Source organism: Tetrahymena thermophila, assembly GCF_000189635.1.
Source record: "Tetrahymena thermophila SB210 genomic scaffold scf_8253891, whole genome shotgun sequence".
Taxonomy (NCBI): Eukaryota; Ciliophora; class Oligohymenophorea; order Hymenostomatida; family Tetrahymenidae; genus Tetrahymena; species Tetrahymena thermophila.
Window position 1 is genome coordinate 287,800 of NW_002475961.1, and position 26,222 is coordinate 314,021.

A 26,222-nucleotide genomic window follows, 5' to 3' on the forward strand; every position below is an offset into this window, starting at 1 on the left:
AATAAAATGTTAATTTATTCAATTTTTAAAATGCCTACCATTTTTGTAAATTACTAAATTAATAATTTTAGAATTTCAATAATATCATAAAATAAAAATCAAAAATAATTAAGTGTACTAAAGGTTTTATGGCAATAAAAACTAATAAAATTTATTATTTTACACTTTTTCCATTTGAAATTCTCAAAATTTAAAAGAAATTATTTTATAAAAAAAACGAATACTTGGAATTTTTTATTTAAACTAAAAATAAATGAATAAGTAGGAATATGTTTTTTCTTTCTAACTTACTAAATTAAATAATTAATTATGAAAATCAATCAAATAAATTCTAAATTTGTTTTTTTATAATAAAATACAAATGTTTAAATAAATATTTTAATTTCTTATTAACTTTTACTCTCCAACAATAAAAATAGATTATTTTAAAATGATGAAATAAAAATATATCACTTGTAATTTTTAATTTTTTTAATTTCTTTATATAGGAATATTTTTATTGAATCAACTACAAAATAATATTTAAGAAAAATAAATAAATAAATAATACTTTATTTAAATTTGTTCATTTAAAAAATTTAAATCAAAAGAAAAAATTTCATATTAACTATTTTTCACTTTTTTAAAATTTTTGGTGAAAAATAGTCAGTTTTTGTTTTAACTTTCTAAAATTTCTTTAATAAAAAATTTAAAAGCTTTATTTTATATGGAGTAGTTAGTATATAATTCGGATAACAAAGCAACACTCTGTCAATTTTTTTAAATAGGATTTAATAAAAAATGAATTTATATATTAAGTAAAGTTATTTATTTATCAATGTTAAATATAATAAAAGAAATATTTTATCTATTTTTGAGATTTGTATTTTTTATAAATTCTTCATATTTATATTTTTGATTACATTTTGATGAACGTATTTTGTGATTTATAAGATAAGCAGATTTTTACGTCAATTGGTAAAATAGAAGAAGAAGAAAAAAAAAATCAAATAAATCTCTCACCAATTTTTAATAAATAAAAAAATATCAAGTTAATTATTTAAAAAATATAAATAGATATTTTCACTAATTAGAAAAAATTTCAAATATCTCAAACATTTTTCAAGAATTTTTTGATAAATACATTTAGAAAGAATAGATCAATTAATTTTACTATGATTAAGCTTTGTTTAAAATTTATATGTATTATTATTATAAGTAAAATCTCTTTTGTTCTAGAGGATATATTCTTAGAAGATTTTATTATTTATTTATTTATTTATTTATTTATTTATTTGTTTGTTTGTTTTATATGTTTCTATAACTAGATAAATAGAGTAGTGGAAAATTTAAAGTTGTATTATATTAGTCTTTTTATTAAATATACAAAATTTATAATAAATATAAAAAAAACAATCATTAAAAATTTATTATTTCTGGTTGTCGTAAAAAGGTTAAAGTAACTGCATATTTAAATATATCAACAAAAAGATTAAAAAAATTATATTGATTTAAATAGTTCTAAGATAGACAAAATTTTAAGAAACACTTTAATAAATTATTATTACTATATGCTTTTAAATAACTAAAAAACGGAAGGAAAGTACGAATAACAAAGAATGTTAGATAGATAAAGGCTAGAAGATTAGTATAGCCAAGAAGATAAAGATAAATCTATGGTATTAGTCTAGGCTTCTCCAAATATAGAAGCCATGAGATCAACAAATAACCTCAAGCAATCAAAATTTAAAAATCAATAGGGCAAATTAAGTAATAACTCAAGTGATATCAAGGACATAGAAATGGGAACTTTAGACATCAACAATTAACTGAATGAGTCGAATTATAGATTGCTTAAATAAGATGAATATAAGCATAAAAAAGCCACTAAGATGACGAATTTGTTTTCTAATAAATAGTAGAGTACAAAAAACCTTGGTAAAAGATCTCTAATTATGAGGAGGTGCTATAGGATAACACTGTTATTTTTATTTGAGCTAATAATAATAGGACTTTTTTTGGGTTTCTATTATAACTTTGGGTTTTATAGAGGAAGCTATGAGATTAACGATCAAGAAAGTTTATCCATTTAATTTTAATAATGTTATCTAAAAATATACGATTATAGTCCAACTTTAGTCTAAGATAAAGGCTTAAACTTTTATTCTACTACCAGTGTACCTTCTTAAATCAATGGAAATATTTTATTGAAATATAGCTTTCCCAATCCAAAGACATTTGGAGCATCAAGCTAGATGAGTTATGTAATAAATTTAGCTATATCATTAGAATTAAAATGATTATAGCTTGTTTAAATACTTGATTAAATATGTTTTTTATTTTTAGTCACTGAATAATGGAATAAGAGAGTTTTAATTTTTGAACGGAGCAGATTCTATAGATTGTGAGGTTGTTATGTATGTCTATAAACCTACTACAATACAATCGTTGTCTATTGATTGTGGAAGATAGGATTGCTTTATCATAAACTAGTCAAAGTAGATCACATTTTAATCTCTTAGTGCTACTGGGTATTCAATAGATTTTAATGCCCAATATTTAAATACTAATGTAATTGATTTATTTTATTACCTATTCTTTATTAATTGTCAATAAAAATTATTAATTAATTAATTAATAATTAGATTTTGAATATCTATTCGTTTTTTGGATATGTAGAAATTGATGACTTCTACTTTACTTAAGCAAGCATAGACATTAGCACTGGAGATATTTCAATCTAATCCACAAAAAGTATATTTGCTAATTTATAAATGGTTTCTAAACTCTATTGTGCAAGCACATATTCTAATATTAACATCGTGAGTACAGTAACAGACGTAACTCCAAATTGTAGTCCTGGTAAGAATTATATGCTAATAGCTTTTAACCTCAAAAAAATCTTTAATTTTATGAATTTCAATTAAAATTAAAAAAGTTTACCCTTATGGAACCAAAACTTAAACTGATTAATCAGTCGTTGCTCAAAGATGTCTTTAAGGTACTTTAACTGTAAAATCTTCTGGAAGTGAACCTAATTAAATTCTTAATGCAAAAAATACATATGGTAACATTTTTATAAATGTACTTCCTAGCCCAGGTGCTTCTCCTATTTCAAATTCTCAGGTTTTCTTTGATTAATCAGTTTATGGGTAGGATGGTAATAAAATTAATTTATCTACTCAATCTTTAATACTACTGAATTCATAATTAAAAAATGCATAAAATCCTAATGTGTATGATCCAATATTCCAATTAACATTTGGGTCTTAATACACATATTCAGAAAGTTTCACATAATGGCAGGTAATGATTAATTATTTATTTGATTATATATTAAATATAATTAATAAATAATAATTTATTAGATTACATTTAATCCTGCTTGCTCTTATCTTAAGCCTTGGTGGATAGGAACACTTACATTTACTCTGTTGGATACAGAGAGGTATATAGATGATTTAACCTTAGCTCCAGGATTCTGTCCATACGTTCCTGGAATATCTTAAGAGAGAATTTACTTAATACAAGCACTTCTGACAACGTTAATGAATTAAGGTTAAAATACTTAAAAACTAACAACTTTTGGGTGGTAAAATAGCCAGACTCTTCCATCAGTAAAATTTTCAAGCAAAAAGACTTATGATGGAAATAGAAATACTGATTTTTCATCTACTTATAATGATGATTGGATCATTTTTAATATTGATAAAGATGGGACAATATCAATAAATTATACATCGCTTGACAGTAACCGTAAAAATATAATTTAAAATTAAAAATCATTTGAAAGTGTATATTTAAAAATAATAGAAGTATTGTTAGCTGCTTTGATTGTCAGCTTCATATTAGCTGTCATATTAGGATTGGTTTTCATGGTTGCCACAGTCTATGTTATAAATCAAAACTATTTAAACACCCTGGATCATATGAAGCATGTGGATACTTATGCATAAGTATAAAAAATTTAAAAAGATATCTAAGGTAGAGATAAAGATTTAGAGGACATTTCTATGTAAGAAGAAAATATTGGGCAGGTAATAAATAAATAAATTTAATTTTAATAGAATCCTAAATAAAATATGTTAAAAAGACAGATGATTTAATTAAAATCTTTATTTATTTTCAATTAAATTATCAAGTAAATTAAAAATATCTATTTTAATAGCCTTTTATTATATTTTAACTGCTTTAAATTAATTCTTTAATGCATGGAAATTATACAAGCTCAATTTTATACTACAAAAAAACAAAAAATAATAGATATTAATTTAAAGAATAAATTAATGCATTAAAATATTTTCATAAATTTATAAAAGAAAAATGAAAATCATGAAGATTCTGATGACCTTAAAAAAATTAGTTTAGACTAAAAATAATTAAAATATACAGTCGCTGGAATTCTTAATTCATTCTTCACTTTAGTTTATTTATCTCCTCCTTTGAGTGCATATATTGACTAAGTCGTCTTACTCTTCTATAAGGCTAGAGTGAATTCAGCTGCTGATTTCTTTTCTTTACTTTTTGTTGAAGAAAATAAATAAGAAGACAATGAAGAATAAATTCATAACTTAGAAAAAGATTCTATTTCTGGATAAGATATGAAAGTTTTGTATGAATAGTATTGCTATCTTAACTAATTATTAGAAAGAAAGCTAGATAGTTAGTAGAGTGTAAATCTCTTAAAGTCTAAAGGGTTTAAAATTAGCATTAAATAAGGAGCCCTTATTTCCTATTATACTTACATCTTATACAACGGAAATAACAAAGTAATTTAAGATACAGATGGTAAGAGCTCGTTAGATCTGTTTATCAAGTATTGCTGTAAACTTACAAAATTTGACTCTGATTGTATTGATTCTTTATCTTTTGAAAAGTATTATTCTGTAAATAAAAAAATAAATTATATTTATATAATATTATTTACAATTTTTTTAATTCAAAGGAATTTTGTACAAAAAATCATATGGAATAATTTCAGTTAAATGAAAATGATCTTAAGCGTGAATATGGTATAGAAACAAGATTTTTGCCTTAATAAATTGTAGAAAGAGATCCAAATTATGGACTAAGTAAGAAGTTTAATATTAATTAGAATAGGGTCAAAAACAATTTCATACTTATACTATCTCAAAATGTTGAAAACGTCCTACCTGAAAATGGAAATATATCTGAATTGAATGATGTTATCATAAATATATACACACCAAAGGGATGGTTAATTTTTGATATCTTAACGGTTTTGGCACATTTGTGCATTATCTTTTTACTCGGCTCTCCACTTATAGCAATAATTATTTTTGTAAGAATGCAGCAAACACCCTTCCTTTTAATTCCATCTGCTAAATAGCTACTTTTGTAAAATTTAATTTTTTTTCTTTATTTTTTAAACAAATATTAGAAAAATGATGAATGAATGATATATTTATTTACTTATAAAAAGTTACTTACTTTTTCTTAATGAAGGGTTTATTTTATTTTTTTAAAGAATAATCCTAGCTTTAAGTCTGCCACAAAATAAATTATTTATCAATTACATAAATCTTATTTTAATTAAAATTAAAACGCTTCGAAACAAACAAACAAAATAAATCAATAAAATTTAACACTGTTTTAAGATTTTTTAGAAAATTATTTTAATTTTAATTTAAATTCATTGTTTTAAAAAAAATATGAACTAATTTACTAACTAACTAAATTAATAAAAGATCTGACTTATTGTATAAGACATCAGTAATTCCTTTGAAATTGATGAATGATACTAATTTAGTAATTGCTATTTCATTAATTACATTGATTTTTTGGGCTCTTTCTACTTGGGATCTTATATATTATTACTTTTTAATGAGTTTTCCTTAAGAAAGATATTTTTTGAATTATAAAAATGCTAACTTAGGAAGAAAGTTTGTTTCACGTGTTATGTGGATTATAGTACTAATAATTATATATATTGTTTATATATACTTGTGCTTAGTTATTACTTGGTTAATTCTAGGAGCTATTATCAATCCATAGGCATTTTTACCCTATGCAACATCTTCAGCAACTCTTGTAACTATTGTTACACAGAAATATAAGTAAGAAATAAATATAAATATATTTCAACAATGATTCCAATCTAAAAATTTTTATTTAGATAATTCAAGCAGCTTTCTGAAGAAGGATATAAGAAACTTATTTCATACATTACCAATTTCTCAGAAAACTAATTTAAAGAAATCATCAAAAAAATGGATATCAGTGAAAAAATCGAAGATGCTTTACCAACAAACTAAATCAAAAGCTTAATTGGAGAAGCAGAAAGCAATAATCTTATTGATCCTAAATTAAGTTAGAGTATTTAAAATAACATAGAAATTATGACCAGAGATCCTAATGCAGTAGCTCACATGGGTCAGGAAGTATTTGAGATTGCTTAAAATCCTTAAGCTTACGCTTCAAGCCTTATGGAAAAACTTGAAAGCAAAGTAAAAGATGAGCTTGTTTAGCAAGTAAGAAAATAATTTGTTAAATTTATTTTATACTATTTTTGTAATTTAATTTAGGTGAACTAGTACCTCCCTTTGATGAGTCAGAGCCTAATTTAAGCCCTCCAAGATTTATTTACAGGAGAGCAAAATAGGTTGTAGTAAGACTTGACAGTGCTATTTAAAGATTTTGTTTCTTAATGTGAGTCTAATTCTAAAGTAAAATCAAATGAAAAGCTAATAAAATCACTTTAGGTTTTAAAAGGTCCGATTATATCTCTTATATTTGACATTGCTTTTCCAAGCAAAGAAGAAAAAATTGATGATATTAAATAAAAACTTACTGCAAATGTTTGCTCTATAATTTAAGAAATTATTAATTATAAAACTGCAGAATAAAACAAAAGCTAATCTAATGAAATTCTTTCTGTAAAAACTATTAATTTGATTGAAAAAATTACATTTTTCAATATGAAATTATTTCAGAATTACAAAAAATAATAAGATACAGTAAAATTTATTTATTAAAATATTTACTTTATTAAAAAAACATACAAAATGATCGATTCCAATGAATTATTAAAACAATTTAAATTAACAAAGCTTTAATAAAAAAAATAAACGCAAAAATTGAGAGAAAATGCATTCATAAGCTATTGTTTATTTTATATTTTCAATTGTAAATTGAAAAAAGTTTAACCACAATTCTAAGGAAAAGATAGATTTTTTTTGTTGAGTTAATTTTATTTTAGAAGGATTAATTATATTTAATTTAGAAATTTGATTATTATTTATTTATATTTAAATAGGAGTATTTATACTAAATTATTGAGGTTTTAAGTGAAGAAGATCTGATTTAATTCTCAGATAAACTTTAAAGAGTTTCACAATTTTCAGATATTCTTAAACTATTAATGAAAATTGTTGAAGAAAAAGGAGAGATTAGCGCTATACCATCATATAAGAGAGTTAGATAATTTATTAAATAAATTTTAGAAGGATTTATGGAAGATTAAGATTTAAAAGTTCAAAAATATTTTGATTTCTTAATTGAGTGTTTCTTATCTCCTATTATATAAATAAATATTCCCAAATTTTCTGAAAGAAAAAATATCTGCTAACAATTAATAGATATGTACAAAATAAATGAATAAAATGATTAATCTGGAAGTTAGCTTTCCTCTCTTATTGCTTTATTCACATTTTGGCTTTAAGGATCAACTCTAAACATTCCTACTGATGCCTTTAACGATATTATTCAACTAATTTCCAAAGAATATCCTGGAATTTAAAAAATTATTCAACCTAATGAGGATTAAAATAAAAATACTGCTAAAATTACTTAAAAGTTAAAAAAATTCTAAAGCTTCTTTAATTTGTTTGATATTTTAATTAATGATCCTTGTATTGGCTAAATTAAAATAGAATAAAATAGCAAATAGCTTTATGGAGTATCTTATAGTTTTAGTGATTTTATTATAGATTCTATGAGAGTAAAATATAAAAATATGTCAAGTCTTGAGGATTTCAATGTCATTTTACAATCTTCATACTTTGAAAACATATCAAAATAGATGAAGATACCTACTTTTTAATTAGTAGGATTGCTTCACCTTGTTCTAAAAAACCCTAAAACTTTAGAAGCAAATTCTTGCATCAAAATGATTTTCCAATAATTTAGAGTAAGCAAGCAATTACTTATTTTATATTTTTCCTTTCATTTTTCTTAGTTTTCGTTGAACTTTTATTTATTTATTTATTTATTTATTTATTTATTTATTTATTTATTTACATTTTTTCCAAAAGATTAATGAAAATAGAATTCAAACATTTTTGCACATTTATGATCTTCTCATATCAGTAGACGAAAGAGATTTAAATAATGCTCTAAATTATTTGTAATTTAACTAATTGAATATTTCGGTTTCTTATGGTTAGAATTAAGCTGTATAGCTTGACACAGAATCATTTGCTTTGCTTTTAATGTTCTAAAGAAATAAATTTAGAACTAATTTAAAAGCAAACTCTAGAATTATGAGACTATTCTCTTTAATATTCAATTGTGAAACAACAAAATTAGATTAATTATCTAAAATGTTTATTAGTATAAAGTTTTCATCTTCTCACTTGTAATAGTAAGCTACTTTGGCTGAGGAGTTTTAAGGAAATATTTAATCTTTAATGTCTCTTGAATAAGAGGGTCCTATAGGTTAAAAAACCTTAAGTTAGATTTTGAAGATATTTACTCTTTAAAATAGTATAAACTAACAAATAAAATCGCTTTAAAGTAAAGAAATTATAATCTTCTCAAAGCTGCTCTCAACAAGAAATATTCCTTTAGTTTACCCTGAAATCTAGGCTTAACAGTTCAAAGATTCGGTCTAAGATTTATCTACTTTATTAAATGTTGATGAATATTATATTCAAAATTTTTTAATTCTCTTTACTTGTGCTAATTCTTCTAAGTTTATGAAGTACTTACTTTTCATCTTTTTTAATGGCTATTTTTTATAAAAATTTTATAATATTAATAAATTAAAAAGAGCTTTTTAAGTTTTTGGAATTTCCATTGAAGAAAACGAGGAGTCATTTATCGAAGCATAGGCTTAATTTGTCAATCAAATAGAAACTAAATAAGGTATAATAAAGGAAATACAACAAAATCTTCTAAGATCTAAAATACCATTAAATATGTTAGAATAACTACTCCTATTCAACTCTTTACCTTCAGACTCTGAAACTCTTTATTACATATTAAACACTTTTTACGAAAATATAAGTGAATCAGTTAAACTACTTATAAATTTCCATTATAGTATACCAGCAATAGAAGATAAATCATTATAGTCTGAAATTAAGAAATCAATTTTATAAGGTAACCCAAAAGCCAATATTGGTGGGCTGGAAACTTTAATTTAAATATTTAACAACGGATCATAAAAAGAAGAAAATATAGCTTTGTTTTTGCAATATCTTCATGATTAGAAAAAAATTTTACCTCTTCTTTTAGGTTCACTGTTTACTTATTTGAATGGAGACGGGGAGTAAATATAAATCTAAACAGATGAAAATCTAGGAGAGAAAAAGCTTGGTTACTTCCAGTAGAAATTTAATATTTCAGTTGAATAGTACTTGTCTCGTAAATTAGATCTCAAAACTGAATTTTTTACTGCACTCCCAAGTGTTTTTGTTAATGACACATATACATTTGCTTCAGAATTTATAAAGTTTTACAGATAAGAAGATTATTAAATCTAAAGAGAATATATTTAAAATTAAGGTAAAAAAAATAATAGTTCTAATTAAGTAAACGACTCACAATCAGCAAATAGCAATTTAAAATAAAGCAATTTAGAAAATTTGGTTAATAGGGTTACTGTTTAAGACAAAGAATTGGAATAGTTTATTAGATTATTTTCTAAAAATTCTATCAACTCTTCTTTCTTCAGCAGAGAGCTTTCTCTTCCAATAGATTTAGTTGAATTAATATAAACTATATGTTTTATCAAAAATGCAGATGAAGAGAAAAGATAAAAGTCTTATGATGCTCTTTAGTAAAATAACTCCTGCTTAAAAATATTCTCATAAATAGGAATAGATATGAATGAGTTCATAACGTGTGTTAAATTTTTTTATCAAGATTTTGAAGTAAGCGAATCATAAATACTGCAAAAAGGATTGAAGCTTCCTTCCAAATTCCCGTTTACTGTTTTATAAAATTTATTGCTTTTAGATGTTTACTTACCTCCATTTGATGATCCTGCATAAAACAGAAAGAAATTATCTTAATTTATGAAATCAAACTAGCTCGTAAATGACATGGGAATCAATTTGAAGTGGCTCTAATTATTATATGTTCTTTACGGTGACTTCACTGTTTTAAAGACATTTGCCGAAGGTGAAGTTTAGATGGTTACAAGCAAAAAGGAAACTAAAGAAATTAATATCCTAACAGGACTTTTTGGGTAAAAAAAAATAAAAATTATTTAATAAATTATTTGTTTATTTGTGAATCTAAATATAAAAAAGTGTTCTCAATAAGAAAAAGACAGAAATTTAAGCAGGTGATTTCTTTAAGCAAATATATTAGAAGTTCAAAGTGTAAAATAAACTATTTGGATAGTATGATAAAAATTAGATCAAACAAAGATAGCAGGGAAGGAAAGAAGAAGCAGTTCTCTCTTCTGACTAGCTATAAAAAGGAAATACTTTCGAATATGCTATATATCAACTGTGTAAAGAAATGTACATAAGCCCTGTTTGGGTACTTTTAATGTCTGGTGACTATGGAATGTGGGATGAATTATGCGGTACATATTATGGATATTACAAATATGAGAAATTAACCAAATCTCATAATAATCCCATTCAAATACTTATTCTTATCCTTAGAATGAAAAAATGTCCAACTATAATCAAAGAATTCTTAATCTAAAACGAACTAGCCATTCTTTCTCCAAATATATTTGAAAATACTGAAAAAGACTAAACAGTAAAAGACCTTGAAGAAAAGAGTGAGAAGTTAATTAGTGAATAAAACTATATTTTATAAAATATTTTACAACTTAACATTGAGAGGTAAAAATTTATTTTTATTAAAATACATTTTTAAGAATTTTTAAATAAATTAGTTTTAATGAGCTAGCAGAGTAAGTTTAATTCCCAACAAAAGTATTAAATTTAGTGGCATCTTATGAATACAATGATAATCCTTAAGACTATAAGGATATTAAATTTTAAGAATCTGAAGTTGATAACATTTTAGTTTAGGCTTCTAAAAAAATATTTATTGCAAATAGATCAAAGGCAGCTAAACAACAGAAAAATAGTGTGTAAATAAATTTCTTTTAAAAATTATAAGTCAAAATAAAAAAATTTTAATTTTTTTGTGAGTTTTTTTTATTCTTTACATTAATTTATAACTAAAATTATTAAAAAGAATGGCAATAAATATAAATCCCATAAACCATGGTAAAACTGTTTACAGTGAAGTGAAAAATATATTCAAGAAAGTTGATTGGGATTTTTGTGATTATGATGACAAAGTTTAACCTGAAAAGATTGATTTCCCAAATAAGTAATCTAAAGAATAATTCGGGCGTAATGAGTTAATGCAAGTAGTTTGGATAAGTACGCTTACAAATTTATAAACTTCTTACTATGGCTACTAAAATAACAGTGATAGAGATAGTGACCACTATAAATTAGTATCATATGAAATCGATCTTTTCTTATCAATAATTGAATACTATTACTTCTTTTGCCCAAAAAATAATTAGATTAGCAAATATAAAATCTTTTATTTGATTGTAATTTTCCTTTTATTTTTTCAAATATTTTAAATCTAATTATTTATCTTATAGGCTCTTGCTTGTGGATTTAATTTCGAATTAAAAGATGTATTCAGCTGCAATCCTTATGATTCTATTTACAACCAACTTTTCAGAAAATAAAATATTCATAAACTTGATGAATAAGAGTAATATAAAGCCCTTAAAGAATTTTTCAAAGTAAATGTCTTGAAAAACTTAAATTAAGTAATCTCTATAAGAGAATCAAAGGATTTGGAAATAGTTTAAAATGAAGGAGATTTCTATTTTAGAATCTTCTATAATAGTGTTTATAAGAGAATTGCTTCTTAGCACGATGGATAAATATCTCAAAGTATTTTTGATATGTACATCAATAACTTTGATGATTTAATTAGGTATAAATTAATGAAATTTATTTTCATTTTTAATGCATTTTTCATAATTTAATTAGACCTTAGTATCCCTCAGAAAAGTAATTAAAGTCTATACATGAGTTATATCTTTCCCAATCAGATGAAAAAGAATTGCTAGAGTTGTTAAAAGCAGAAGAATAGGATTACTTAAAATCTACTTCTATTTAAAATTTCACATTTTTAATTGATTTTTATAAAGAAAACTATGAATCTATGATAGAAAATGATTATTTCATATAAAAATATGAAAAAGTAAGTTTAAATTTCTTAAATAATTTTATTCTTTTTTTTGATAATATTCTGAATTAATTCAATTTTTAGAAATTAAAATAATCGAATCTAATCTTAAAATTTTTTTAGGAATTAAAATATATTGTTGGCGTCCTAACTCTCAATGCTGCCTTTATTTCTGCCAAGGGAGACATTGATGTAGATGAGTTTGTTGATTCTCTTTCACTTGTTTCTTAATACATGGTGAGCAATAAAAGAGCTCTCACTTAAGTCCTTTTACTATTTATTGATGGACATGATTTTAATCTCTCATCAATAACTGATGTCTTGCAGATAAGATCTCAGACTCTAAAAACATTTTCTTGCATTTATTTGAGCAATAATTCTACAACTCTTGATGATGATTTTGATTTTCTTCTATCTCAAACTTCATATTCTTAAACGAATAAATGGTAACTATAGAAAGAAAACAATTTTCTTAAAAAATAAAAAAATAAAAATCTCAAAAATTGCTTAAAGAAAGCAATCACTTTTAAAAAAAGAAAAACATTTTATCAAACTAAATTTTATTAAAAAAATGATTTAGTCTGAAAAAAATAATTACTTTATTAATTAATTATCTTTTTAAAATTAGGGTTATTAAGAATATTATAAATTTGTATCTAGGAGATATGGCTTAAATAATGAGCTTGGTTTCTTATTCTTATAATTTTAGTGATCCTGCTTGCAAGAGTTATCAAGAATTATATAAGTTTTTATATGCAATTGATAGTGTATTAATTTTTTTTTTCTTCAGTTATTTATTTAATTTAAAACAAATAAAAAAAGAATTATTTGCATGCAATACCTCACCAACAAGGGAATATAAATATATTAAATTTGTAATACTTATCATCTGAGATTGAAGAATAAGAAGAATTATAAAATGAAATTATTTTCTAAATATGTGATTCAGTAATTTATTCAAATGGTTTTTCATTAGAACCTTAAGTTAGATTAAGTGTTGAAGAAGAATAGCAAGATCCAACTGCTAAATTTAAGAAACTATATTACGAATCTGCAAATATAATAAGATCTATTTGCAGAAATGATTGGAGATTTATAAATAATATCCATTAAGATGAGCTTAAAAGGTATTTATTTTTTTCAATTTAAATTAATTGTTTTTATTTTTTTAAATGTAAAAAATATTAGATAAGCTTTTTGCTAGCTTTTTGATCTTAGTGAAGATAATTGTGATCTTGTGTAGGCTCTTTCTTTGATAAAACCTGATATAACTAAACTTAAAGGAGATCCTTAATTAAATGAATTATTCTCTGAAGAAAATGTAATAATAAATTAGCATTTATTTTTGTTGATTTTCACTAATCAAAATTAAATTCTAATAAAGATTAATAGGTTCGTAAGCAAGCTAAAATAATTTGGTATTTGTAAGTAAGATTAAACTGAGGAAGAGGAGTAATGCTTAATTTTAACATTCGTAGCAAACGAGTCTTTCCCTCATCTTGCTAACTATTTAAATAAAATAACTAATAGTAAATTGGTAAAAGCATTTATTTATTTTTATGGTTTTATACTTTATCTAATAATTCTTTATCTATCTTAAATAATATTAGTCTAATAGCTAGGCAGTGGGGATTGCATAAAAATAAGAGCTATCTCATATATTATTATCTATATTGATGGTTAAGAATTGTACAAAGATTGATTGGTAAGAGCTTTATGGTTTAATTAAAAGTGACAAATATAACGAGAAATATGGTGAAGAAATAACATTAAATGAGCTTTAGATATTTACCAGTAAATGCTTATCAGGATTTGATGTTTTTTCCGCTATTTTTGAGTAAGACGTAAATTCTAATAGACATACTGAAGATACAACTGAAATAGACTCAATATAAAGTGGTACTACAACTCGAACTGAAAAAAGACTTTTAGACACTTCTAAGTAATTTTTTTTAAATCAGCTTTTTAAATAAAAATTAATTAATTAATTAATTAACTTTATTTAAACAAATAGATTTTAACAATTCAAATATTTTGACTTAGATGTATTCTAAAAAATATAAGTGTTATTTGATGAAAATATTAACTCTAAATCATACATCTCTTTGTATTATTTATAAAAAACAAAAAAAATTTTAGAATAAAAGCTTAATCCTTCTAATCTACTATCTGCTAATTTAAATAAGCAGACATATTAATAGCTTTCCTCTCTAATTACAGGTGAAGCTTTCTTCCAAAAAGCTAAAAATAATCCTGTATTGAAAAAAATTAAATATGTTTCTAAGATCTTTTTGAGCAAAAATTAAGATTAATTCACAAAACTGATAGAAAAATTCACTAAAAGTGATAAAAATGAAACTGGTGATTACCTCAACCACATTATTTCATTTGCTTTGAAGCTCATGTATAATACTATTAGTAAGCAAAAAGTCTCAAACGATTAGCAAATTAGCAATTTTCATCTCTAAATTGATAGCTTAATAGACATACTCCAAGCTTTATTTAGCAAGCCATTGGCTTAAAAACAAAGTGGAAATGATCAGCAAATAAATAACAATAAATTAGAAGTTTAATTTATTAATATAGTATGCAGCTTCATTTTAAACAATAGCAAAGAAGATTTAACCAAAAATTTTAATTAACTTCATAAGGTAATAAATAAATTAATTAATTTATTAAAAATTATTTAAAAATATTTTACAAATAAATTAAATGACTAGTTCTTCTTTGACTGCTTAAATGAAAAATTTAGTTAAGTAGCTTAATTCTTTTAGCATGACAAAGAATAAATACAAGCAGTTTATAAAATTCTATAAAAACTTCTTGATAGACCTCTTTTAAATTTAGAAGATGAAAATTTAATCGAAGACGTTTTGGATCTTTTACAGTCCTTTGATAAAGAACTAATTGACAAAAAATTAGTCACTTATTTAATTAACATGGTTGTTCAAAGTGACTTTAAAAGCCTTTTAGGAATTATTGAATATTCAAACTTAGTATCTTAAAGTGAATTTAAAATTATTAAGTAATCTATTCATAAAATTAGTAGCCTCTCAATATTTGGTAATAGAGGAGCTCTTAAGCATTTCACCAAACCAAGACCTGTAATTTCAGACTAAATGAAAGAAATTACTAAGAGAATATAAGAAGGAAAAGTAACTATTTACCTATTTATTTCAATAAAATTAATTAATATTTACAATAAATAAATAGATAACAACAGCTGACGTATTCTTTTCTATAGACAGCAGCGGAGATGGAAATGGATCAATTTCTATGGAAGAGTTTTGTAACTTCTTAAGAAGGACAGGTAATATTTTTCTTATCAATTCATTAATTTATATTCTTTAAATTCAATTTTAAAATTGTAATTAAAAATTTTTATTTCTTAATTTAACAGGAATATAAATGAGTGAGCATAGAGTTAACGAATTATTTGCTACTATTAAAAAAAATAGAAGAGCAGGTAGCAGGCAGACTGATGGTAACGATCTCAATTATGAGGAGTTTGAAGAAGCATATTAGTATATAAATACGAAAAAAACTGATATGTCTTTAGAAAAATTAGGAATTTCTCCTGCTTTGCTAGCACTTTCATTAGGAACACTAATCATTATTCTTATATTGCTTCTGGTCTTCATATTCTTGGGAATAAAAGCCTTTGCTTTAGGTGGCACTTTTGGAAGTATAATAAATTCAATTATTCCAGCAGTTTCTATTTCAGGAACAGCCTCTTCTTCAAGCAATAAAAAAGATTCCTTAAAAGAAGATAACATCAAAGGAGTAATGAAGGAAACCTACTAAATTCTGCATTCTAATCAACTATGATTTTAATATAAAATTAATCAATTAATTTAGTTAGTTATTTAGTTTGTTTTAATTAATAAACACTGTAAATTCTCATATATTACCAATAAAACTTTAAAGGTTTTTTCTAACGTTAGTATTTTTTTCTCTAAATGTTTTAATAATAATTTTTAAAACTTAAAATTATGAAATTAGAGGTTTTAAGATATTAATTAAGTAATAATTTTAAAAGAAAGAAACTAACAAATTACAAATTAATTAATTGATATTTAAAAATTTATATAATTTAATTTTTTATTTGAATAAAAATGTTTATATTTTATTATAAAAAATAATGATAACTACTTTAATTAGTATTTTGATTGATTTATTTATTTATTTATTAATTAAGTTACTATAATATGAGTATATATATGTTTGCTATAACTATTTATAAAAAGTAATAAACTAACAAATTTAAAATATAATTAATTGATATTTAAATATTTATATAATTTAATTTTTTATTTGAATAAAAATGTTTATATTTTATTATAAAAAATAATGATAACTACTTTAATTAGTATTTTGACTTATTTATTTATTAATTAAATTATTTTTATATGAATATATATATACATTTGTTATAAATATTTATAAAAAGTAATAAACTAACATATTTAAAATATAATTAATTAATTTTTAAATTTTGCTATAATTTAATTTTTTATTTGAATAAAAATATTTATATTTTATAATAAAACAATAATTATAATTAGTTAAATCAGGATTTATTTTGCTATATTTATTAATTTGGTTATTTTAATTTGAATATATATACATTTGTTATAACTATTTTTAAAAAGTAATAAACTTTTAAAAAATAATCATAAATATTTAAATAAAATTTTTTATATTTTATTATAAAACAGTAATGATAGTATATTGTTTTTATTTATTAATTAAATACTTTAATATGAATAAATTTTTATATATTGGTTATAACTATTTATAAAAAGTAAGAAACTCACAAATTAAAAATTTATTAGTTAATATTTAAATTTAACTTGAATTTAATTTTTTATTTAAGGAAAATTTTTAATATTTTATTATAAGACAATAATGAAAACTACTTTAATTAGTATTTAACTCTATTTATTAATTTGGTTACTTTAATATGAATATACATTTGTTATAATTATTTATAATAAGTAAGAAACTAACAAATTAAAAATTTAATAGTTGGTATTTAAATTTTACTATAATTAAATTTAACTATTTTTATTTATTCAATTATTTTATTATTTAGAAAGTAAGTAGGATTTTGTAATTATAAATATTCTTAGTATTTTTATTTAGAGTTAGTTTGAAAAATATTATTTTCAAATTGCATTCATTAGAATACCTTGATTAATCTTTCTTTGTCGTTTTCTGCTGCAAATTAGCCTTTAACAAACATTTCATCACTAAAATTTTCATCCCAAATCCAATAATCTCTGGGAAACCATACATTGGAGTTCTCCATTATATCAAAATACTCTATATTTTTTATTTCTTCTCTAACAACTGGCCATTCTCTTGTGTATTTAGGGAGGGCATTAATAAATATCTTCTTGGATTCTTAATACTTATATGGTATAACTTGAGTGAGTCCTCCATCAAGACATTTTTTACCTTTGTATTCATTGAAGATCTTTGGCCTTGTCAAAAAGGGAATCATTGCTGAGCTGATTAAAGCCTCAGTAAAATCGTATTTATCCTCGAAATGGTCAATAAGCTTTTTCTTTAAAGAGAAAAGACCTTCTACTTAAGAAACATAACAATGGAATATTCCATTCACATGAGGGAATTTTTATTCTTCCATCAAATCCCATTATTCATAGCAATATTTTTCTATGAGTGCACCACTTGTAAAGAAGCCATAATATTTGCGATTTTCTTTTTCAAAGAATTTACGAATTCTATTCAAGTAAAAATGTTTTAGGTCTAAATCAGTATAAAGTGTAGTGTGGAAATAAACTCCAATAGCTGTACCAGCAGAAATAGCTCCTATTTTATATTCTCTTAATTTCTCCTTTCCTACAAACTCTGTCAATTTATACAAATAACCCATTTAGTATGTTAAAGCACCTGCAGATCCACTTAAGAGGAGTTCCTTAATCCCTTCTCCTGAATTTTCACATTGCTATGTTTAAGAAATCATGCTAGGAATATTTTCTATTGTTTCCCTTTTCTCTGTTTGGCTACTTTCCTTTTAAGCGATTTTTTCCATTTTAAAAAAGTAAATATGTAGGTATTTTAGTGAATTGTTTTATTCTATTTATTAATTGTGAAATTAACAGAAATATATCCTATTTATATCAGAAATAATCAAAGCAAATTATTGATTGGTTTGTTTTTAGATTTTTTGAAAGTAAATAAGAATATATTGGAAATTTAAATTATTTATTTCTAAAACTCTATCTAAAACATATTTATTTTTTATTACATTTTAATTCAAAATAATACAATTTCTAGATATTTCTACTTTATTCCAACATTTTGTTAATTTAAATAATTTCAAAAAACTAAGTAAAAATAGTTAAATCATTCACTCTTTTAAAATACATAATTAACAGGTGAAAGAATGCTTAACTTTCATGATGTTTTTAATTGAATCCAATAATTGTGTCATTTTATTATTTAATGACTCAATTATTTTCTTTAAAATAAAAATTTAAATAATCAATCAATCATATTAAAATATTTTTTTCATTTTAATTAAAAATCATTTGAAATGCTATTTTGATATGCATTTAAAAAAAATATTATTAAAAATTTAAAATCTAAATTAAGAGTATAATTTTTCAAAAAAGATATTCATTTGTAGATTATCTTTAAATAAATATCTAATAACAAAGATGAAATTACAAATTTAGAGTTTAAAAAAAATTTTTTTATGGATCATTAATAATTTTTTGTTATTTTTAATTTTTTGATTTAATGAGATATTTTTATTACTTGTTTGAGAATTTGTGATATTCATAATATTCAAAGAATATTTAGATGTAAAGATAGATTAATATTTTTATTTTTACCTTATTTATTTATTTTATAAAAAAATTAGAATTTAATAAGACTGTTATTGCCTTCAAATATATTTTTTATAATAATTTAAACAGAAATTAAATAAAACAAAAATAAATTTTATAAATTAGAAAAAATAAAAATTATTTTTTTTATGAAAATAAAAAACATTGATATTTTTATTCAATTATAATTTTAAAAATAATTTAGAGACAATGAACATTCCAAATTAACTTTTGATGATATATTTTGCAGAAGAAATTAATAAATTTCTCAAAAAAATTTTTTGTAAATCATTCAAAAAAACAAAGCAATTCGTTCAATTTATCAAATATTAATTTATTTGATTTTTCATAAATATTGAATGAATCTTCCTAAATTAATTAGAAAAAGATTATTTGTGAATTATTGATTTAATTTTTTAAATAATATTTAATCACTAATATTAAATGTAATATAGATCTTTTCATAAGTTTCTTTATACATAATAGAAGTTATTCAAATTTTTCCTATAAGCATATTTAAAATTAAGGTATTGATTGCATAGTATTAAAAAAATATTTGTTATAGTTAATAAAAGAATATTGTTATTAATGCTTTTAAAAGTATGATGAAATCTAAATGGTTATATGTGACTGTATGTAGATATCATTATTTATCTTATTTTTTAATAATTTAAAGTTTATTTTTAATTTAAATAGCTAAAAAAATTAACTTAAAAAAACATAGGTCAAAGTAGAAAATAAAGAATAATATATTCAAAAATGGATGAATTTGATATTAATCATAGTCCTCATAATAAACCAGTGAGGACAGATTTTTCTTTAAATGAAGTAGGTGTTTTAGATAATGATAGCTAGTACTAAGATGAGGCTAATTAATAACCGGTTGTAGATTAATTGAAGCTAGATGATGTTCAAATCAATACCTAAGAAAATGGAACATCCTTGCCAATTAGATAAGACAGTGAAAACTAATAGCTTTAAAAATAGGAAAGCAATGGATAATAAAATAATACAGGTGATAAAAAGGATTAAGATAAGTAAGAAACAATAGGCTAGTAATAAAATAAATCGCAGCCAGAAGATCTCAGATTTGATGACATGGATTACGATTAGAATGTCCACTTCATGTTTAGAATTATATTTATCCATTTGGTCAAACTTTCTGTAAAAATTAAAAAGGCTATTGTGAAGGGATGCAATTTAGGCTTGTAGCATCTCCCAAAGATAAAAGAAAATCATAAAGTTGAAAAAGTTACAGATGATTTTTATGATGATATCTTGATGTTGAAAGCAACTAATAAACTGTAGGTAAAAATAATATACAAACTTAATTAATAGATTTAAAACCTCTAATTTTGTTTATAATAATATAAGCAGTGATCTTGATCATTTGATTACATTTATTATAAATCAATTCTTTCTTCTAACAATTATCTGAAAGAATAATTAATTATTTTTGATCTAAATTGTTATATTTAAATAAAATTTTCCTATCATCAAAGTAATCTTAGTATTCTTCAAATTTTCCAGAAGAATTTTGGATAATGTAAGAAATATGTGAGAAAAATTAAATTTAAAGTCAATTAAATACTACTAAGTATCTTAATCAAATATCTAAAATAAGAAAATTCAATATAAAAGTTAATTAATAAATATTTTCTAATAAAAATAAATAGGTTTATTTTTGTATTAAATCTATTTCAATTTTAAATTAAAACTTTTTATTTATTTTTTTCAATGGAGAAGATCATTTTTTGTGGTTTTTTAATTCAAAATCTCTCAATTTTCTTCATTTATTTAATTGGCTTCATAATTTTGATTAGTTTTGTTTCAGATTATTTATTAACTATTATCACAAAAAATGTTTTATCATCCATCATTTTATTTAGATTTTTTTTTTGTAATTACAAATATACTAATTTTTTTGTTTTAATAAAAAAAGCCTTTTTAAATATTTAAGAAATCAATTAAGCTATATAAGGCTGAAATTTTTTAAACATTTGTCATGTGCTTCTTAGATGCAGGATTTAAACTTTTTAATTCAGTGGCTTTAAACTATTGCATATAGTATATGATATATGAAGACCATAGATCAGCTTATATTTGGGGTGGTATTGTGCTAGCATCATTGGTTTTATCTACTACTTTCAGACACGGTTCTTGGGCAGTAGGTTAAAATATATTGTGCCGTGTTAGACTTTTGTATGTTAATGCTTTGTATAAAAAAATTAGCAAACTCAGCTCATACTCAATTAAAGAAGCTAACTTGGGTAAAGTAATAAACTTGATTTCTAGTGATCTCAATTCCACAGAATTGAAGGGTTTCTTCATATTTAATATGATTGTTGCTCCATTCATCTTTATTGGTGCTCTTATAATTTTATATTTCCGTCTTGGACCATATGGTAAATTTAATTTAAATAAATTGATTGCTGACAAATTTTAAAAAAATAAGGTCTTTTAAGTGTATTGTTTTTATCCTTTGTGTTTCCCATGCAAAACTATTTTGGAAAAAAAGCTGCTCTGTACACTTAGAAAAGAACTGTGAAGAGTGATGAGAGAGTAAAATTAATTAATGAAGCCATTGAAGGAATAAGATTGATAAAAATGTATGGCTGGGAAAAGGCATTCAGATAAATGGTTGAAAAGATTCGTAGTGACGAAATTTCAATGGCTATCAAGTCAATCTGCATTCAATGTATTGAAAAGACTTTCTCTAAGTGCTTTGTGCTTTTTGTTGCAACAATAATATTCTGTATTATTCATTACACTGGGTATGAACTGAATAGCGCAAAAATATTTTCAACTATCGAAATGCTTTAATATATCCGTGTTAATGTTATGCTTTTCACAGGAATGGGTATCTCTTATCTTTTCGAGTTGCGTATCTTTTATAATAGATTTATAGACATCATAACTATTAAAGAAACTGAAATGACAGCTCTCAACATGGAAAGTAATACAGCTCAATAATAGTTAAGTGATGATTTAGCAGCTAAATTTAGTAATTTCAATGCTTACTGGAGATCTAGAGTTAATACAGATAAAAAGGAAAATAATTAACAAGTCGTAATTTTGTAAACTGAGGGAGATTAAAAGATGTTAGCAACAGAAAATAATGAATTAATAGAAAATTAAATGAAGCCTGCTTTGAAGAACATCAACTTATCTATTAAAAAGGGTGAGTTACTCGGTATAGTAGGTAAAATAGGAAGTGGAAAAACAACATTTTTGCAATGTTTCCTTAGAGAAATACCTTCCTATGATGGTTCTTTTTTAACATAAAATAACAGCTCAGTTGCCTATGTAGAGCAAGAACCTTATATTTTCTCAAGTACTGTGAGAGAAAACATTCTATTTGGAAAATCATATGAAGAATCATGGTACAATTAGGTAGTAAAATAATGTTGCTTACTTCCTGATTTTAAAGAAATGGGTAAAGGAGATTAAACTGAAATAGGAGAAAGAGGTATAAATATTAGTGGAGGTTAGAAGGCTAGAATCAGTTTAGCTAGAGCTGTATACAGTAAGGCAGATATATATCTCTTAGATGATCCTCTTAGTGCTGTTGATTCAAAAGTTGCTAAAAAGCTTTTCCATAATTGCATTTAAGGAATTTTAAAAAATAGGACTGTGATTTTAGTAACTCACTAGATTCATTATACTAAAAACTGCGACAGAATTATTATATTTGAAGAAAATGAGATTAAAGACGAAGGTACCTTTTAGCAAATGGAAGAAGAACTTAAAAAATTAGCAGCTGGTTAACTGAAATTCGAAACACAATCTCAAAAAAGTATATCAAATTCTAACAGCTAAAGAGATTTGATTGATTAAATAAATGAAAAAAACGCAGAATTAAAAAATAAAGAAAAAGCAGAAGCTTAAAATAAACTTTAACCTAAATAAGTCAAAGATAATACAAAAGTTACATTAAGAACTTATTAAAGATTCTTTGGTATTGTAAACAGAAAGATATTTGGTTTTCCTCTTATTCTATTTGTACTATTTGTAAGTTCAGAAATAGCATTCACAGTTTTCAATAGAGGTTTGGGATATTACGATTCAACAAGCGATGAATCAAAAGGAAAGTTGTTTGGTTTCCTATTCGGCTTTTCTTCTTTATATTTGATCTTGAATTTCTTGAAATACATTTTGCTTTCTGTTGGTAAAAAAAATTACTTTTTTTGAAAAAATTTTTAAAACAAAACTTTTGAATTTAATCTGAAATTATTTTTTTGATATTGAAAAGGTATTTTGAAAGGAAGTTAAATCCTTCATGACGATATGTTTAAATCTTTAACTAGAGCACCTGTGTTATTTTTTGATTAAACTCCTGGTGGATATCTGATGAATAAATTTTCAAATGATATTGGTCTAATGGATAATGCACTAAATTATTCTGCTAATGATGGTCTTGATATCATGTTCTATTTCTTGAATTTGATGATTACTTGTTGTGTAATTAATCCTTTTGTCATTATCCCTGCAGTATGCACAATCATTTTGTTGCTATTTTTCTTAAATTATAGCAAGGATATAATTATAAGATCAAAAATTATTGACTTATAGTTTAAAAACCCAGTGTTTTAGTTCTTCCAATCAACTTTATCAGGTGTTATTCCCATAAAAATTTATAATTAAAAGTAAAATTTTGCTACAAAAATGTAACAACTTTGCAATAATAGCATTTAGACAAACATTATTTATTGGCTTGTTGGTAGATTCTTTGGAGTTTTCTGCTAATATATAGCTACAGCGGGTTCTGGTGCTGGTGTCTTTATTATTATAGGTTTATCTTCAGGTAATCCAGGGTTAGCAGGGTAGAGTTTAACATATTTTATGATGATGACAGATTCTATTTAATGGTGTTTGAGATAATTGTTAAATGTAGATTCAGTTATGTCCTCCTGTGAAAGAGGTTACTAAATGGTAGATTAGCCTTCTGAAGCTGAACTGATTAGCGAATACGATATAAAAAATGGTTTAGTTAATAAATAAGATTTGCTTGAAGATAATATTAAGGTAACAAAAACAGAGCTTGCAAAACCAAATGCAATTACTTAATGGCCTAAGCAAGGAAATTTAGAGTTCAAAAATGTTTTTATGAGATACTCCAAAGATCTTAACCCAGTATTAAAAGGTCTTAATTTTAATATCAAGTAAGGATAAAAGGTAGGATGTATTGGCAGAACAGGTGCTGGAAAATCTTCAATTCTATAAGTAAAAACAACAAACAAACTATAAATATACACATAAACTAATTAAAATTACATATTTTTTAATTATTAAAAGGCCCTTTTTAGAATGACAGAAGTAGAATAAGGATCTCAAATTATTTTTGATGACTAAGATACAGCTAAACTCGGTTTGCATACTCTTCGTTAAAAAATTTCTATTATTCCATAGGTTCCTTTTGTATTTGCTGGTACTATTCGTAGAAATTTGGATCCACTAGGCCATCACAGTGAGAAGGAATTATGGGATTCGCTCAAAATGGTCGAGTTAGATCAACATGTTTTAAAAAATTGTCCTCAATAACTTGATACTGATATGAGTAAAAAATTAGACATTTAAAAAAAATATCTTAACAATTTTGAAATAGAAATTCAAATATAAAAATAATATTTTTTTCAAATTTAATAGCTAATGTCTAGAGTGTATTTTCAGTTGGTTAAAAGTAGTTGATTTGCCTAGCAAGAGCAATTTTAAAGAAAAATAAAATGTTGGTTTTAGATGAAGCAACAGCTAATGTAGATATGGAGACAGATAAGTTGATTTAAAAAACAATACGTGAAAAATTTGAAGATAGCAGTGTTCTTACTATAGCACACAGATTAAATACTATTGCAGATTATGATAAAGTTATAGTAATGGATTAAGGTGTTGTAGCAGAATGTGACGAACCTTACAATTTATTAGCTGAAAGTGTTGAAGACACATTTATAACAAAAAACACTTTGTTTGCATAGATGGTTTTACATACAGGAAAAAACAATGCAATTAATATTTTCAGCAATGCTAAGAGTAAGTACTTGCAAATGCATAACATTGAAGAATTCTGAATGAATGAATGATTGATTGATGATATCTTAAAAATTAAAATAAAAAAAATTTATTTTTTTATTAGTTTTACATTAATATTATTAAATTATTTTTATTTCAAGTAAATTTAAGAATAATAATTTTTCTTGTTTATTTATAAGCAAATAAAAGCTGTTTTTATTTAATTTCTTTAATTTTAGTTTAGTCTAAGACAGATATTTATTTATTTTTAGATATTTCTTCACTATCTTAATACAAATAATTTTAATTTTTAATATTAAAAAATTTGTGTTCATTTATTATGAAATGTTTAATATGAATTTTTTTGAAATATTTATGAGATATTTAATATGAATATTTTTTTCACTCTTGAAAACTGAGAAATCAAGTTAATAAGAAAATATAAATGATTAATTTTATTTTAAATTATTTTTATTTATTTTAAACAAATTAATTATTGAGTTTTTTTTTTAAATAATTTTATACAGTAAAAAAAGTATTATTAGAATACTCAAATAAATAGTATAAGTGCTTACAAATATCAACTTCCAAATACTTTATTAATTTACTGATTATATAACTTATTTTTATTTATTTACATTAGCATCTGTTTCAAATTATTTTAACATATTTTTTGAGGAAAACTAAGTTTTCAAATAACGCCAAAAATAAATTAAATTTATAGCAATACTGAATTAAGTAGAAATTTTTGTGATAATTGAATCACTTCATTCGAGATTATAAGTTATAAATAGGGATTTAAAAAAAATAAAAAACGACAACTTTTATTAATTTAAAAAATTAAATTTTAGAAGAAACGGCTTTTTAGTTTAAGAGATTATAAAAACGAAGGCCATAATTTTTAGTAAAATGTTAAACTTTGAAATAAAAAAATATCCATAATCTTCTATT

General features: G+C 23.1%; 3 protein-coding genes across 3 annotated transcripts; 2 read left to right on the forward strand and 1 right to left on the reverse strand. All coding sequences in view use genetic code 6, as the record gives it.

Annotated features, from left to right (window-relative positions):
- Positions 1–1,154: 1,154 nt before the first annotated feature.
- TTHERM_00683320 (phage head-tail adaptor family protein, putative) lies at positions 1,155–16,236 on the forward strand (the record flags this gene model as incomplete). The annotated part of the gene is made up of 30 exons (XM_001027368.2): positions 1,155–1,438; positions 1,499–2,243; positions 2,326–2,550; positions 2,625–2,841; positions 2,918–3,285; positions 3,348–3,735; positions 3,793–4,016; positions 4,299–4,865; positions 4,925–5,337; positions 5,688–6,056; positions 6,116–6,470; positions 6,525–6,956; positions 7,256–8,128; positions 8,253–8,920; positions 8,990–10,411; positions 10,476–11,024; positions 11,078–11,278; positions 11,386–11,755; positions 11,810–12,153; positions 12,210–12,423; positions 12,532–12,854; positions 13,037–13,175; positions 13,231–13,535; positions 13,597–13,729; positions 13,793–13,945; positions 14,019–14,350; positions 14,423–15,059; positions 15,129–15,563; positions 15,622–15,718; positions 15,809–16,236. 30 exons carry the CDS (start codon positions 1,155–1,157, stop codon positions 16,234–16,236), a joined length of 12,210 nt encoding a protein of 4,069 aa, XP_001027368.2.
- Positions 16,237–17,587: 1,351 nt separating this feature from the next.
- Positions 17,588–18,466, reverse strand: TTHERM_00683330 (patatin-like phospholipase family protein; the record flags this gene model as incomplete). Its single annotated transcript, XM_001027369.1, has 1 exon — positions 17,588–18,466. One exon carries the CDS (start codon positions 18,464–18,466, stop codon positions 17,588–17,590), a length of 879 nt encoding a protein of 292 aa, XP_001027369.1.
- Positions 18,467–20,024: 1,558 nt separating this feature from the next.
- Positions 20,025–25,330, forward strand: TTHERM_00683350 (ABC transporter C family protein; the record flags this gene model as incomplete). The annotated part of the gene is made up of 6 exons (XM_001027371.3): positions 20,025–20,573; positions 21,208–21,670; positions 21,721–23,433; positions 23,518–24,488; positions 24,561–24,822; positions 24,912–25,330. The coding sequence occupies 6 exons, from the start codon at positions 20,025–20,027 to the stop codon at positions 25,328–25,330; spliced, it is 4,377 nt and encodes a 1,458-aa protein (XP_001027371.3).
- Between the last annotated feature and the right edge of the window lie 892 nt (positions 25,331–26,222).